This window comes from Dermacentor andersoni, chromosome 2, assembly GCF_023375885.2.
Source record: "Dermacentor andersoni chromosome 2, qqDerAnde1_hic_scaffold, whole genome shotgun sequence".
In the NCBI taxonomy this organism is placed as follows: domain Eukaryota; kingdom Metazoa; phylum Arthropoda; class Arachnida; order Ixodida; family Ixodidae; genus Dermacentor; species Dermacentor andersoni.
Window position 1 is genome coordinate 74,403,297 of NC_092815.1, and position 16,031 is coordinate 74,419,327.

General features: G+C 45.1%; 1 protein-coding gene across 2 annotated transcripts in view; it reads left to right on the forward strand.

Moving 5' to 3' along the window:
* LOC126541835 (neurotrimin-like) overlaps nucleotides 1-5,285 on the forward strand; it is a 188,499-nt gene extending 183,214 nt beyond the window's left edge. For both annotated transcript variants that reach the window (XM_050188774.2, XM_055076969.1), the window contains one exon: nucleotides 2,192-5,285. In XM_050188774.2, coding sequence (XP_050044731.1) covers nucleotides 2,192-2,292 — 101 coding nt within the window. In that variant the 3' untranslated portion in view covers nucleotides 2,293-5,285. The remainder of the gene's footprint in view (nucleotides 1-2,191) is intronic.
* Nucleotides 5,286-16,031: the final 10,746 nt, after the last annotated feature.

The window sequence follows — 16,031 nt, forward strand, 5'->3', positions numbered from 1 at the left end:
CTGAGTTTAGCTCCTCGCATAGAGTAGAAAAGTATTGCCATTTACAGAACTGTCTACGCTGTATATTGAGGAATCACTGTAAGCAATTTAAAGTTCGCATTTTGGAGCTGTTTAAGCTGAAAGGAAACTTGAAGGGGGGTAAGTCCTCATCGTGGTATAGCTTATTCAGCAAATAGACATCCAGCAGCATGTGTTAAGTCAAAGAAAACACGAGTTGTCGAGACGCTGGAAAAGCGATGCCTCTCAGTTCCCACATACAGGGTCTGTTCTGAAAGTAGTAGGACTAACTTCTTTTTTAAATCTCATTCGTGATAATAGTACAAACGATTAGAATTTTTCAAAGTAGCACCCTTCTCCATCTACACAGTGCTGCCAACGAGTTTTCCAGCTTTAGTACGCCGCCAAGAACGCGTGGACCGGAATGCTGTTTAGCTCCCTCGTCATGGCCTGTTGAACCACGTCTACCGATCCGTGATGCTTCCCCTTGAACGTCGATTTTATTCCCGGGAATACAAAAAAGTCTACTGGGGCCAAGTCGGAGCTGTAGGGGGGCTGAGGCAGCGTTGCCACTTTGTGCTGGGCAAGATACTCGACTATGCGGAACGCTGTGTGGCTTGGCGCGTTGTCATGGTGCAGCCGCCAATTATTGGCAATGGCTGGGTGGACACGAACAATGCGTTTTCGCAGTCTTTTGAGGACCTGCACGTATAAACCTCCATTAACTGTTTGTCAGGGTGGTACGAACTCTTTGTGGATGACTTCATGTTGATCAAAAAAGCAAACGAGCATGGACGTTTGCTTGAATTTGCTCGTTCGTGCTTTCTTGGGGCTTGGGGAAGAAAGGGTGGGCCATTCCGAGCTATGCCACTTACTCTCCGGGTCGTAATCAAACACCCACGTCTCGTCACCAGTCACTATATTGTGCAAAAAGTCGAGGTCCTCATTCACATGTTGCAGAAAATCCTGACAGATCGCTTTCCGGTCGGCCTTTGCTCCTCTGACAGCCACTCGTAGCACGAAATTCGCGCACGCTTTCCTCATGGCTAAGTTTTCTGTCACAATCTCAAGAACTTGGGTTTGAGGAATGCTCAAGTCATCAGCAATGATTCTGATACTCATCCTAATCACTGGTCAGTAAATTTTTTACTCGCGACACATTTTCATTGGTCTTCTTGGTCGAAGGGCGTCCGGAGCGGTCATCGTCTTCCACTCTTTCCCTGCCTTATCGGAACAGCTTGTGCCGCTCAAAAACACCTGATCTCCTTAATCATGTTGTGAATCTCTTTGCCCATTTTACCAAGCCTTACATAGAATTTTATCCCGTATCGCTGATCCAGTAAGCGTTCCATGATTATCCGTGACGAGGCGTTTTGACAGGGGTTCACAGCACAAGCGACCTGCTCTCTTCAACGGCCGCGAGCCGACTGACGATTTTTCCCAGCGTTCCCAATATCCCCCTTCACCGACCTTGCGCGCGCACACCGCCTCTCGTCCGCCCGTTCACCCAGGAAAAAACCAGCCCTACTACTTTCAGAACAGACCCTGTACGTTTAGGCAAAGACTGCTACAGCCAACTTTGGCACTGATTCTTGCGAAATACGGAAATTGGATGGTTAAGCCGACGGGGGTATCATAGTATATCAACAATTTGCGTCAAACGTCTTTTCTGGCTCGAGAATGTTAGCATAATTTCATAAAACTTTCACGATAAGATTTGCTTATTTAAATGATAAATGCCGCACTTTTGCCGCTTACAGAACAACCAGCAGAAGAGTGAATATGTTTAAAACATAAATAAAGAGCATTCAACGAGGACGTCGAAATATTGCCAAACTTGTTCACACGTGCGCAGTTAACGGCGACTGTTTGCTTATATCAAAATAACGGGGTGAATTGCCTTCCATCTGATCGCTAGACATTCTTTAGGAACACTGTGACACAGTCGCAGTGTTTAAGATAAAATAACAGCAAAAGAAGGCATAAGTGCATCCTTAACAAAGTACATGGTCGATACAAGAAATACATCTTTTACACGCCCATTCGATGTCGATTGTTCAATCTGCTAGCCCAAGTGTCTCCGGGTAATAGAGAAATTGAAAGTTTACGCGCCAGATAATACATAAGCGGACCTGTATGCATCCTCAACATGAATAACCGTAACCTTTTTTTTTACCATTGTTGTGATTATCAGCCTCAGATTCGTCCAGAAACGTCCCAAGCTTCCGTTGCTGCTCGTGTCAACTGCTGCTCTGGAGCACCGCACTGTTCTTCGTGTACCGGTGGCCACTGTAAGCGAGAAGACCGGGGAATACGCAGCCAGGTGACGCGAGCCCCCGCTGGGCGGATTGAGGACAATCCACTGCAGCGCTGGTGCCTCCGGCAACGTGCAATAGCCGCAGAAAGCGACAGGCCAACAAAGCGGATGTGGTGCTCAGGACTCCTGACGTCGCCGTCACTCGAGCGCGATGCCGACCGGTTACTTTTGGCTGGTGTCCAGCCACGGAGGTCGCAGGCTCTTCTCGGCGGTGTGTAGCGGTACGCCAAGAGTGGAAGGCGATTCGCGATCATCACTCAAAGTTTGCAGCGTTCGCGGAATGGATGTGGTTGCACACAAAAAGGCTGAAACGCTGAGGAGAGTGAGATAAGGCGTTTTTTGTTTCATTGCGGTATTTCACCCACGGAATCCTTTGCCCAAGCGCGTAACGTAGTTCCAAAATTACGATAGGTTGATCACGTGCGTGTGATGTCCAGTTGCGTCCACATTAGGGTAAAAGAATGGTATCGGTGTTTGCATGGGTGACAAGTCCTCTTTTTTTCTTTTTTCTTTTCATCTTTAGCACACACACGAACACAATTCTGAGGTTCCTACCCAGAGGAGCTTTACCAAATTCTTTACCAAATACAGAGCTGCACCAGCTCTGCATTTGAGGGTATATACGTTTATTTGTCATGCTTAAGATTGCTATGATTTTATGAGTTAGCCTGTCGGGAGGGATTTTTCTTTTTTACCTCTTTTTTATTGCATGCATCAGTGTTCGTCCGACTCTACGCAGAAAACAACCTTAGAAAATGGAAATCTCTAACACTTTAAAACAAACGCGCTGCTAAAAAAAGTCTTCATGTTTTGTAACCATGAAAATAGCGCACCTGCTGTTTCAGCAACAAGCACTCGCTTCTCGCTCATATTCGCAGCGACGCTGACGATGTCCCTCAATTGTTCTTTTTTTCTTTTTTCGTTCGTGTTTATATTCCTCGCACCGCAGTGTGCTATTTAAAATGTATTTTAACACATTTTTAAGATCATGTGTGATTGATCAACATTGTCTTCTCACTATAACGTTAGTGGCTAAATAACACACTTTTCAAATGCGTAACCAAAGCTATGTTTGTTTTTTTATTTCTTATTTGCCTTTCTTTCTCATAACTTGCACATTAATGAGATGAAATGAATCTCTGTCTGCTATTTTTCAGGAATCAGATGAATTCGAAATTAAGTACCCATGAAAGCCACATTCAATGTTACTGTTGCGGCCGCAGTTTCTTATGCTGGTCGCGTGTTCTGACGAAATGTTATTACATGTAACCATCAACACACAGAGTTAGCAACCTGTGTTACCCCATTTCCGGTACTTAATTACACTATCTAACAAAATAGACAAACACTATGCACTTTGTTTTCCACATGAAATAACGAAAGCTGAGATTTTCCAGTTTATTTTTTTAAGATTTACAGTGGCGTTCTCCGTTTTTAACTTTCGCAGCTTCAGATATTATACCAGTAATTGAATGACTTGTGACTTACAATTTTTTTGTAGTGTGTAAGAGACTACAGAGTGCTGTAATTAGGTTTTAAATGTTGGAATCCTGCTTTTGTAATTGGCGCTATTATCGCATCCCGTGTTTTGTTCATAACGGTGTTGGCACTAGTGGCACTAGAGAACGCTATCGTTGGAACCTCCTAAGAGATGGTACAAATGCGAGCTTCCTTGCCAAAAAGGTAAGCTTCGTTTTGTTTTTCACAAAGGCCCCAGTAAAAAAAAAAAATCGAGCTTAGTTTTTTCTATTCCATCTTTCGTGTAGTTGGACTTCTGTGTACTACCATTTCTTTAAGTGCAGCACGAGCATTAAGTTAGGTAACGCAGAAGGCTAAACAGCCTCGGTGCACATGAACGGCGTGCATTGGACAATTCTGCCAAACCCGCTTCACCATTAATTTTTCGAAACAGGGGCTTGCTTACCTTTCAGCGCTTGTCCCACCAATTCATCAAATTGGCAAATTTCAAGCTGGGGGAAGTGGATTTGGAAACTAAGAGCGTTAAAGACATATTAATTTTGAATTCACTAGCGGGACGACGACCGTACATATCAGAAAGCGTCATGTGTGCGCCCTAGCATATCAAGAAGCGGAATCAAGAAGGGGAATCAAGCAGGGGAATCAATTCTCACCTCTTAATTTATGGATGATTTTGTGCGCATCCTATATTTTAGACCCCAACGGTCACCATAAAGGTAACTTCACGAAACCTCTCTCTTTTCATTGAATGGAACAATAAGATATCACGCCATTGTGCAAAAGTTATCTGTGTTAGTTGTTTCTTTATGAGAGTGTCGAAGTGCTGAAAACTAGCTGTGCTGTTCGAGCGTCTTGCGTACGTATAAGGGAGCATTAAGATAAGTATTACTTATTCCAGTAAATATAGTTTCTATATAAATCTTGGTTGGGTGAGTATCTATTCTGAAACTTTAACAATGCTGAAGAAGCGTAAATGCAGCTTATTTGCAAAAGAAAGTAAAAAGAAAAGCCACATTCCTTAAGGTAATTGTGCATCGAAAGTGCATTGCAAGTACTACAACAAAATGTTGGAAATGGAATTTGGTGCGGCCAAATGTAGTCCGCTGAGCAGTTCGACAGGGGAAAGCACAGCATATCGCGTTAATTGAGCAAGAATTAAAGTAACGGTGTTTTGATTTTATTCGCTCGGTCGTGAGCATACTTTGCTTTTGGACCGAAGCTCTGTCTGTAACATATAACCCAGATCTTGTACAGATTATGTCGAAACAAAGTGCGGCTTGAGTTTTTTGTGCACGCAGATGAAGCCGTCGTGTTTAGAGAGTGTATCCTATAGAGTTGACGACGTCGACCGTGTTCGGACTGGGAGTATCCAATCGTCCCGCTGCCAAGCACTGTGGTCGCGTCGAGTGTACATATTCAACTATGTTGAGCAAGAATGAATAAAGAAAAGGTTACGAAAAAAAGAATTCAGGAAAATGCTGTACATTAATAACTTGCCGTCTCTTTCACTACTGTGTTGGACGCTCGATCTAAATGCAACTGCAACGCCGGCAAAAAGGTATGTTTTCTTTCATCGCTCTGATCTAGTAAGAAAAAAACAAGTGTGTGTATATGTGGGAGGGATGGGGTAGGAGGACGGGAAGGGGGGGGGGGGGGGAGGCGTTGCTGGTGAACAATATTGAGATGATGTTGCGATAATAAACAGATTACGTTAACGTACGCAGAGCATCGCTGGTAAGTATCACCATTGTTCCTCCATCTGTATGGCGAAAAAAAAAGAACTGAGTGTATTCGCACAGAAACCTCCGTTGCGCATGTGCTGTGGTAGTAAGGAGAGGTATTGATGTGTAATGCAATAATGTGCAATGCAAGCAACGCTCGTGGTAGATTTAGGCGCTTTAAAAAACCACAGAAGGTCAAGATTGTTCTGGAGTTCTCCACTACTGCGTCTCCCCTGTGTTGCTCTGGGACAGTAAACCCCACTAATGAATGAACGGCTAAATGTACTGAGATAATCTCTTAACTGCTGCGATCGTTCGGTTGTCGACAGCTTCCAGTACTGTCGTCAGCTTTCGTTAAGTTTGCTTCCTTTCAACAGCCTTCAAATATCGACCACCGAAACTAGAATTGGCAAATCGTAGCAGTGCAACTACCTTCTTATATTAGAAGGGGGAGGGGGAGGACTTGGGCAAGCTTCCGTACGTCTCTCAAAAATTTATTGTAGCCAAATTGACCCAAGGTGCAACACAAGAGGGGGGTGGCCAGGGATGCATTAAAAGTTGTACAAACAGTCTATAAAATATCCCCTTTTCGTACAAGTTGTACTACATATTTCAATTATTTAAACCTCCTACCGCTAGCGCTCGATATCCAGCCTCTCTTCGAGCTGTCTAAACAAGCTGTCTTTCTCTTCAACTTTCCTCCTTTTTCTTTGTAACAAAAAAAAAGATAAGAACAAGAAAAACCAGCAAGCTGTACTAAGGAAGAATATATTGGTTTAGAAAGGCGAGTAATTAACATCAGTAGTAAAGAACTGACTATCACTCATAACACAACGGAAGTAGGAAAGAAACAAATGGCAGGTTGAAATTGAAGATTTGTTAAGCTATTAAATTTTTTTTAATCTGTCACAGAAACACGAACGTTTATAACAACTATCGCATTTGTCCTCTCGCCCCGATCACTACTAAAATATTGTCACTCCCTTTTGCGGTACTAACCTGTTTCACGATTCATTTGTACCCTAGGCTAGCTAAGAATGGAGCCACCTTTTTCCAGCGCCATCTCCAGCATTGAATACGGACAGTCACTCGAGACCACCCTATTGACCATTCATCAGAATAACCTGCATTATTAATTAAAAATGTTTGTATTTCATGTTGATATATCATAATGTTTACGTTATTGAGGTTGTATGAACACAATGTAGTCACCCCCTCTGTAATGCCCTTCGAGCCCCGAGAGAAGTGAAATAAATAAATAAATAAATAAATAAATTAGTACGGAACGGTGAGTAACACAAAGGTAAAACAAATGTAAGCTAAAAATACTAAGGGCACAAGAAGGAAGAAAGAGAATGAGAGTAATAATGCATTGCAAAAGACGGTCAACGTCACCACGGCCTCAAAATAAGACGGAGCGAGGGGAAACTTTTATGCGTAGGGCTCAGATAGTTTTCTGTGGAAATATTCGTGAACTGGGCCGGTCCTGCGACGTCAGGAGTTAAAGTTCACGATTTATTCATTTTGAGTGCATAGAGAAGTAAATGTACAGGGCGCATTTTTTTTTTTTTTTAGCTGCACCAATTTGTATAAAGATTGTCTATGGCAGGTAGCACAATTCTAACCCTTGATCTAAATTACTCGATGAGGCGACCATTGCTTCTACGAGAAATATAAATGTTCAATTTAATAATTAACGTAATTATGCCAATTAACTTTTTTATTTATTTGATTTATCCCACATATTTCTATCTACGAATTATAGCCGCTGAGTTCGCACGGCGTATCCACTTGGAACGAATTCTCTAGACAGCAGCAGTACGGAGATGCTGATTTTCATAGTGTCTGACAAAATGCATTGGTGTTCCAGTTACTTCTTTTTTAGGAAACCGCCGTTTTATGCATTGAAGCACAACGGTAACCGGAGCACCAATGCATTTCGACGTACATAGAGAATATTATCTCGGAACTTGTGCGGTCCAGAGAACACGTTACAAGTGGACACGCCGCGCGAACTCAGCGGCTGTAATTAGTAGTTTTGAAATATGTGTCGTGAAGTATTTAATTAAAAAGCTAATTAACGTATTTTCATTAATTATTCAATTGAACATTTTGATTTTTTCGTAGTAGTAATGGCCGCCTCATCGAGTGATTTAGATCAACGGTTAGAATTGCCATAGTCAATATCTTAAAGAAATTGGTTTAGCTAAAGAAAAGATAAAAAACACACTATATAACGTGTAGAAGTAGTACCATAGTAAAAGACTGCAGTGGAACATCTCATAATACATTGTAAAAATAAAAATACTGGTAAACAGCAAGAAAGAAATAAATATATATATAGAGCAGTGCCATTTCAGTTGCATAAGTGCTATCCCCACATCTCCCGGCTCATTATGCGTGGTCGTGAAAGACTAGCACGACTACGTAAAAATCGGAACGCAAGAAGTATCTACGCGACCTTTTGTGGAGGTTTTGATTGTTCCACCATGTGCATATTTTAGTGCTCCTCTCAGTCAAAAACTTCTGCAGCAGCCAAATTGGAAGTGTAGGGTGCGAAGGAGTGGGGGATAAACGGGGTTGTGGCTCTGTGGTAGGACGTGTTTTATTAATGGTAGTAAAACAGGACAGCAGGTTATTATGTTTTATCAGACACTTTTGCTTCACGTCCTCGCCTAGGCAGCAAAACGCGAGGATGATACGAAGCGAGCTCAAACACCGGCCTGTGGAAAACCACAACAGGTTTAGTGCTACTTTTGACTAATAAGGCTTTCAAGAAGCTCGGCCTCCTTAAACGACGCTTGCATTTCGCCCATAAGAATACTATACTGCGCGCTTTCAATTCATTGATTCGATCCTCTTTGGAATATATTTATATCATATAGTATCCCCACCTGATGGGTCTTACTAACTTGCTGGAAATGGTACTGAACAAAGCCGCGTGGTTTGTTAGGTCATCCTATTCACGTTTCATAAGACTTTCATCCCTAAAGCAGAACTTAGTCTATCTACGCTTGTCATGCGCAGGCGACATACTCGACTATTGTTCCTAAAGCGAAAGCGAAAATCTGGCGTTGTCGTCGGCGTGACCGAAAGATGGCACCAAAAATGGGCAACGGCGCGAAGAGTAAGAACACGTATGAAAATGGTCGGACTGACGTCAAATTTGTCAGGCAGGTTAGGTTTCTGCAAACAAAGTCAGTTAATAGAACTGAAAATAATATTTGGTACATTTCGGTCCGGGTGGGAATCGCACTAGGGCCTCCGGGGTACGAGATGAGCACGCTTCCTTTACGCCACAGAGGCTTCACGGTTATGGCTGACTGAAGTTGTGCCTAGTACGTACGTCATTGCTCACGTGACGTCACTGCCTCTCACGTGTCAGTTGTTCTTCGGGTTTCATCAGTGCTGTGCCTACTGCGATGCACTCCGAACGCGTCTACCTCAGCGGCATCTGTGAAACGTGGTCGCCCACGGAATCACGCGCGGAAGACGAAGCAAGGGAACACAAAAAGGAATGCCGTGCAAATTTACAACGTGCACAACGACATACGGATGAAGACCTAAGCGAAAACACGTCCCGAAAGCGACTACAATGCGTTCGCATTCCCACACGTAAGCAGTCTTAAGCGTCTCTGCCGTACACACTTTACCACATACCACAACAACACAAAGTTCACCCGATCACACATTTTTCCAGCCCTTCATACTTCAACCAGTCTCGATCATGCGCACAAAATATCATGCATTTTCACCCGGAAGAAGTACCAAAATTCGCCATTAGCGTTCTGTATAAATTAAAGTAACTCCCTTCATCCAACATTGCCGTTATATCAGAGCCTTCAATATTTTCCTCATCCCTGCAGGGCTGTCTACAAAGTGACAAACATTGCTAACCTGCATCTGCCTGTCTTTGTTTTAAGGATGGCCTTTGTACGGGATATGTATGCAGTGTCCTTTCTAATGCATTTATCATCAGTGTTTCAAGAGATATTCAACAATATATTCTCAACTTGTCATCAATGTATTTTGTTATTTTTCTTTTCCTTTATTTCTTTTTCTCCTTTTTCTTTCTTAACTATGGTCTGGACACCTTGGTTTAAATTAAATCGCTGTTTCTCTTTACTTGATTTGTTTTTTAGAACTCTTGGCTTCAATTTATATTGCTTATAAATTACATTTATGTACTCACCTGAAATCCCCTCTATGTATTGCCGACTAGGGCCTATAAGGTATTGAAATAAGTACGAGTTAATAAATAAGATATCTTGCTGGGGGGGAAGGAAGAAGAAGTTTGGTTCGACACAGTCGCACTGCTCTATCGCTCCCTAGTGTTTTGAATTTTTTCGACGTTTTGTCAAACAGATTTCTCGAAGACGTCGGACGACTCGCCAAGGTACCTTCCCTACCGGAGGCCGGGGGGGCCTTCACCTCCCGTCGCTTCGATAGGAGCCTGCAGAAGAGCCCGATCTGGTAGCGGCGAGAGCTCCGTCATGACTACGCCTGACCTGACACCGGGCCAGAGGCCACCGACTGACCCTGAGAGCAACCGTGACTGTAAGCGATACAAGGCTACAGAAACAGACGACGAGTCTACGCTTATTGACGATTGTGACATAGCTGACATCACAGATCTGGACGATGAAGGCTTCAGGCTTGTGCGTCACCGCAAGAAGAGGACCGTCGGAATCCCAGTGATTGTTACGCCTGCCACAGAAGGAGCCGACCTGAAAAAAGTAAATCCCATTGTTCTGTCTACTGAAATTGAAAAAATTCTTGGCGCATCGCCAGTTAGGAGCCGAATTACTGCTCAAGGAGCCCTGCTTCTAGATGTACAGACAGAAGAGCATGTGAATTCCCTTCTCAGCTGCAAGTCAATCTCAGGAACTGCAATCTCAGCACGAGTGCCCAATTCGTACCTGCAAAACACGTGCATTATTAGAGGAGTACCGAAGTGGTACACTGACGAGGAACTGTTGCTATACCTAAAACCACAAGGTGTTTACCATGCAAGGAGAGTCACGCGACGCGTTCAAATTTCCGAATCCGATTGGGAGTCCAGGCGAACCAGCTCCGTGGTTCTTACGTTCGCTCCAAATAAAGACCGCCCAGAGAAGATCAACTTGGGCTTCACAAGACACGAGACCATCGACTACGTTGAGACACCACCTCGGTGCTTCAAGTGTCAGCGCTATGGACATGTGGCCAAGTACTGCCGTGGTGAGCAGCGGTGCAAGAGATGTGGAGGACCGCACGATTTCAAAACATGCGCGTGCAGCGAGAACTTTGTATGTGCTAACTGTAGTGGTGGTCATCCAGCTAGCTATAGTAAGTGTCCTACGCGGGCAGCGGCAATAAAGCGTAAGAAAACGTTTATCTTGGGGCCAACAAGAAACGATGTGAGAAATACGACAAAGAAAAAGACAGAAAGTCACAGAGAGTCAGACGAAATCAAATGGAGCTCAAAGAGTGAAACTGATTTTCCAAGCCTGAAGCCTTCTCCAGGAATCCAGGACACAGTGGTGCCATCGCGCAGCGGACCGGCTAAAGCAGTCAAATCAATGAACAGAGGCCCCGTAGACGAGAAGACTGCTGAACAACCGGAACAGCGAAGCTATGTGTCTGTACTGCAGCGACCCCAATCGCGTTGCGAAGAAAACACACCACTGGAGGACTGTCAGCAGGTGCTACGTGCTCTCTTCAAGGCCTTGCGATCACACATAGAGAAGATGCCGGCGAGCTCGATGAAGGAAATGCTCGAAGTAGTCCTGGCGCTCGAGTCAGTGATTCTAAGCTCCGCCTCTTTTTAAAGCACCTAGCAATATGGATGCGGTCAGGACACGATGTTCACCATCTCGTCCACAGGTGCCACTTATTATGCAATGGAACTGTGCGGGTCTTGCGTGCCATTTACCTGAACTGTCGCTTTTCTTACGCAACATGCCTGTGCCAATATTGGCCCCGTCCGAGGCTGGTCTTCCAAGTTCCAGATCAATTGCTGGTTATGTCGCACATGGAAACAAAAGTATTCAGACATTTCCGAACGGAAGCGCCATGCTATATGTGAGACGTGAAATACCACATTACGTTCTACCAGTACAAGACCTTTGCAGCAGTGCTTTGGAAGTCACTGCTGTACAAGTGCGGCTGGGAAACCGAAGCCTCAGCGTGGCCTCCGTGTATGTGAGCTCTCGCCTGAAGGTATCGATGGGAGAAATTATAAGAGACCTCTGCAGCCGCTGCCCAGCTCCGAGGATTATATGTGGGGACTTCAACGCGCACCATACTCTCTGGGGCGACAAGGCGACTGATGTACGTGGAAAGCAAATTGTTAGTGCTTTAAACATCGAGGGTCTCTGTGTGGCAAATGACAAACAGCCAACGTTTTTTCGACCACCGGCCTCTTACAGTGTCATTGACTTGACGTTACACTCAACGGACATCCTCGCATCTTCAACGACTAGTAAAGATAGAATGGGCAGTGATCATTTTCCTGTCTTCGTTAACATTGCTGGATATAGAACCAACGGCCGAAGATCCTGTCCTGTGACGCATTGGGATACGTACAGGGACGGCCTAAGCGAATCATCTGGAGACCTGTTCGCGGACATGCTACGTAGCAAGAGATTGGCTACCGCTGAGCTGAAGCTACCCGATCACTTCCCCGCTCCGGATCTAAAGCTCAAAAATCTATGCGCTGCCCGTAGAAGAGCGGAACGGAGGCTGATGAGGACGAAGGGCGACCCACCAATGAAGACTATATATAACAGGATTAACGCAGTTATTCGACGTTATACAAGGAAACTAAGAAGAGATCAATGGGCATCGTTTTGTGCAAGCCTATCGGTCTTCACGCCAGTTCCAAGGATATGGTGGGTCGTTAATAACCTTGCTGGAAACTTTCGACCAAACAAGCCATTTGAAGCCCTAGCATTGAAGTTAGGCAAGACACTCGCTTGTCTTGCGAATGCCTTCGCTGAAATATACTCTTCCGGCAGGTCAGCCGGCACAACCAACCCGCCTCCGCCGCTATCGTCGTCTCTAATGGATGCTCCTTTCACACTCAGAGAGCTGGAACTAGCTATGAGCAGCCTCCGACGTCGCTGTGCGGTGGGACCTGACCTTATCAGTAATCAGATGCTGACTAACCTACCGGTTGAGAGACGGCGTGATTTGCTGGCATTTTTTAACCAAGTCTGGGCCAGTGGGGCTATACCACATTTATGGAAGGTAGCATGGGTGGTACCGGTTCTGAAGCCTGGAAAGAATCCTGCAGCTCTGGACTCATACAGACCGGTATCACTGACCTCGTGTGCAGCGAAGCTAATGGAGAAGATGGCGTGCACAAGACTCACTTGGTATGTCGAGCAGGGTCGAAAACTACCATCGTGCATGACTGGGTTTCGGCAGCGTCTAAGCGCTCAAGACAATGTGCTGGACCTGCTAAGCCACATGGAACATTACAGTGCGGATGGCCTGTCGACACTTGCTGTTTTCATGGATGTTTCCAAGGCTTACGACTACGTGTTTCAAGGAGCCATCATCAGCCAGTTACAAGTTATAGGCGTCACGGGTCATCTCTTGCGCTTCATACATACGTTCCTCAATGATCGTCGCATCAGAGTTCGTCTTGGCGACACATTGAGCGATGAAATACGTATATTTCGCGGTGTGCCACAAGGGAGTGTTTTATCTCCCTTATTATTTAACATTGCCATGAGTAGCCTCCCAAGAGTACTAAACTATCGAACACCAGTGAAGATATCTATATATGCTGATGATATCTGCATATGGGTCTCCGGCTACCAGCATCGCCGCCTCGCACGAATAGCCCAAGGAGCAGTAAAAGCCATTCAGGGCCACTTGGCAACGATTGGATTATCACTATCAGCAGAGAAATCATCATTCGTACTATTTCCTGGAGTGAAAAGAAAATCTACACGCTTGACGCTGAATTTGGACGGATACCAGATTCGACAAGTCACCAACGTCCGATTTCTGGGCGTTACCTTAGACCACAGACTACTCTGGCGCCGCGGTGTTGACCACGTTGTGGCGTCATCGTCACCCAGGCTACATGTGCTCAAGCGAGTCGCTGGCATACGCTGGGGCAACCACCCGACGTCGATGCTACGGCTACATACAGCGTTGGTTACGAGTCGAATCCTGTATCAGCTACCTCTGATGTCACCCTCAGACAGCCAATACGAGCGCTTAGAAGCCATCCACAGAAAAGGTATCCGGCTTTGTCTTGGAGTCCCTCAGCCAGCGTCAAACAAGAAAGTGCTCTACGAAGCTGAGTCACGCCCTCTACGACTTCAGGCTTCCCAGGCTCTGATGATCCAGCTCCTACGATTGAGTGAGTCTACGCCCGGTAGAGCCCTCTTACGACGTATAGGTAACAGGCCGCGCTCACATTTTTATGCAGCATTGAACACGCTTCGCGTATTAGGATTGCGCTGCTCGAGACAGAGAGAAAGGATAGAACCACCCTGGACGTTCGAGGACATCACATGCAACTTAAGTGTACCACGATTGCAATCAAAGAGCTGCATTCCATCTGCAGAAGCCAAGTCATTAGTCCTGGAACACCTGAGCACGACTTACGCGAATCACCTACAAGTATACACAGATGGCTCTGTCAAGGCAGACGAAGACCGCTGTGCAGCTGCATTCTACATTCCCTCTCTAAGATATACGTGGTCTGGCCGTCTGGACTGTATAGCCTCGTCGACAGTTGTGGAAGGCGTAGCAATAGCTTCTGCTCTGCGCAAACTAAAGACTTTGCCTCCGCAGAATGTGGTTGTCCTTACGGACTCAAAGTCCGCATTACAACAAGTATACCATGGTTTGCCATCCCTCAAGTTCCCACGCAAATCACTAGCCATCGTGAAAGAACTCAACAACAAAGGCTTCACAGTAAAGTTTCAGTGGATTCCCTCCCACATTGGTATCGCAGGAAACGAAAAAGCTGATGCGCTTGCATACGCAGCGCTCTATCATCCTCCCAAAATCAAGGCTCCAAAGAGTAATCAAGTGCAAAAATCTGACATTCGAAATCACTTTGCGTCGCTTTGGGTTCCACCGCATATGCCCTGCGTAACCAAGAGATTGCACCGAGAGGAAGCCACACTTCTATATCGAATAAGGACAGGATCTGCTAATACACCGGCCTGGTTATTTAAAACGGGGCGAATCAATTCTCCGAACTGTACGGCATGCAACGAGACAGGAGACATTGAGCACTTTTTGTGGTCCTGCCAGCAATTCCAAGATGAAAGAGACACTCTCCTGAAGAATCTGCAAAACAAGGACCTTCCGCATGCGCGCCTGCAACACCTTATATTTCCCGAGGGATCAGTTATAGCGCGCAAAGAAGCTTCACGTCTCCTCATCGATTTCTTAAGAGAGACTGGTTTGATGGACATATGGTGAAACCCTTCAGCGGTATTGTGCGAGACGCTCAGGCGGAGCAATTGCCGGCCTTGTTCGCCAGGCTAAACCCGCCTGTTGCTACAATTCACCACCACCACCACCACCACAGATATCTTTCTGGACCGCGTTCAGTGAGAAGAAACTAGAGCCTTCGCGTATGGCGTTTTGAACCCATTGAACGACTTTAGTTAAACTGTGTCTTTATAATGGCTTGATAGGAAACCTTGTGGAAAGCACCCTTAGAAAGATATTTGAAGGTCCATGCAGTCTTGACAGCTGTAACAGCTGTAACCTTCCGATAAAGGGACATTTGTATTAGTTTATTTCATGTATCAAGAGATCGTTTCTTTATCACACATATTCTCCAGTCCTCCGGTCTCCATGCGACAATTTCTACCTTCTGCATTCTAATCTTATAGCAGCTACTTTTAATTCCCATTGCCTCTTGGATCTGAGTGCTTGCCTCGTCCACTTGAGGCTGAAGGGAACTGCACTTGGCCTAAATGTACTCAATTGTTTTCCTAGCTTGTGTATAAGGAAGCCAGAGCGTGTCAGTCACCCTCAAACGAAATAGTGCGCCCATCACACGCAATAATTCAGCCTTACTATAAAACATCACCTTACATGTGCCTAAGAGTACGCGTAACACCAACGTTGTTATGAATCATTCATATTAAAACGAACTGCTCTGAAGATTCACAAACACTTTTGGTTACCTGCAGCCGAAGATGGAACTTGAATCTCGGGTAATAGAAGAATTTACACGTAAGACTACGTACACCTTACCTTCGAATTTGCTTGAAGTATCTCGGTCTCTTCGCAAGCATGCTCCGCTAACGCACTGCAGGCCGTACAAACTGGAGCAGTCCAACTTATTTCTTGGCAATATGCTTCAAGGTCTGAGTAGCTTCATTGCACTGAACCCGAATCTTGACCTTCCATCGTTCCAAACCCGCCGAGTGCAATCGCAGCTCTGTCATTTGCATTCATTTGCCTTCAACCAATCATAAAGCTATTCCTTTCCAAAACTACGTACCAAGAACATCCTATCTCTCTCTCTCTCTCTCGTGCGCGCTGTCAGT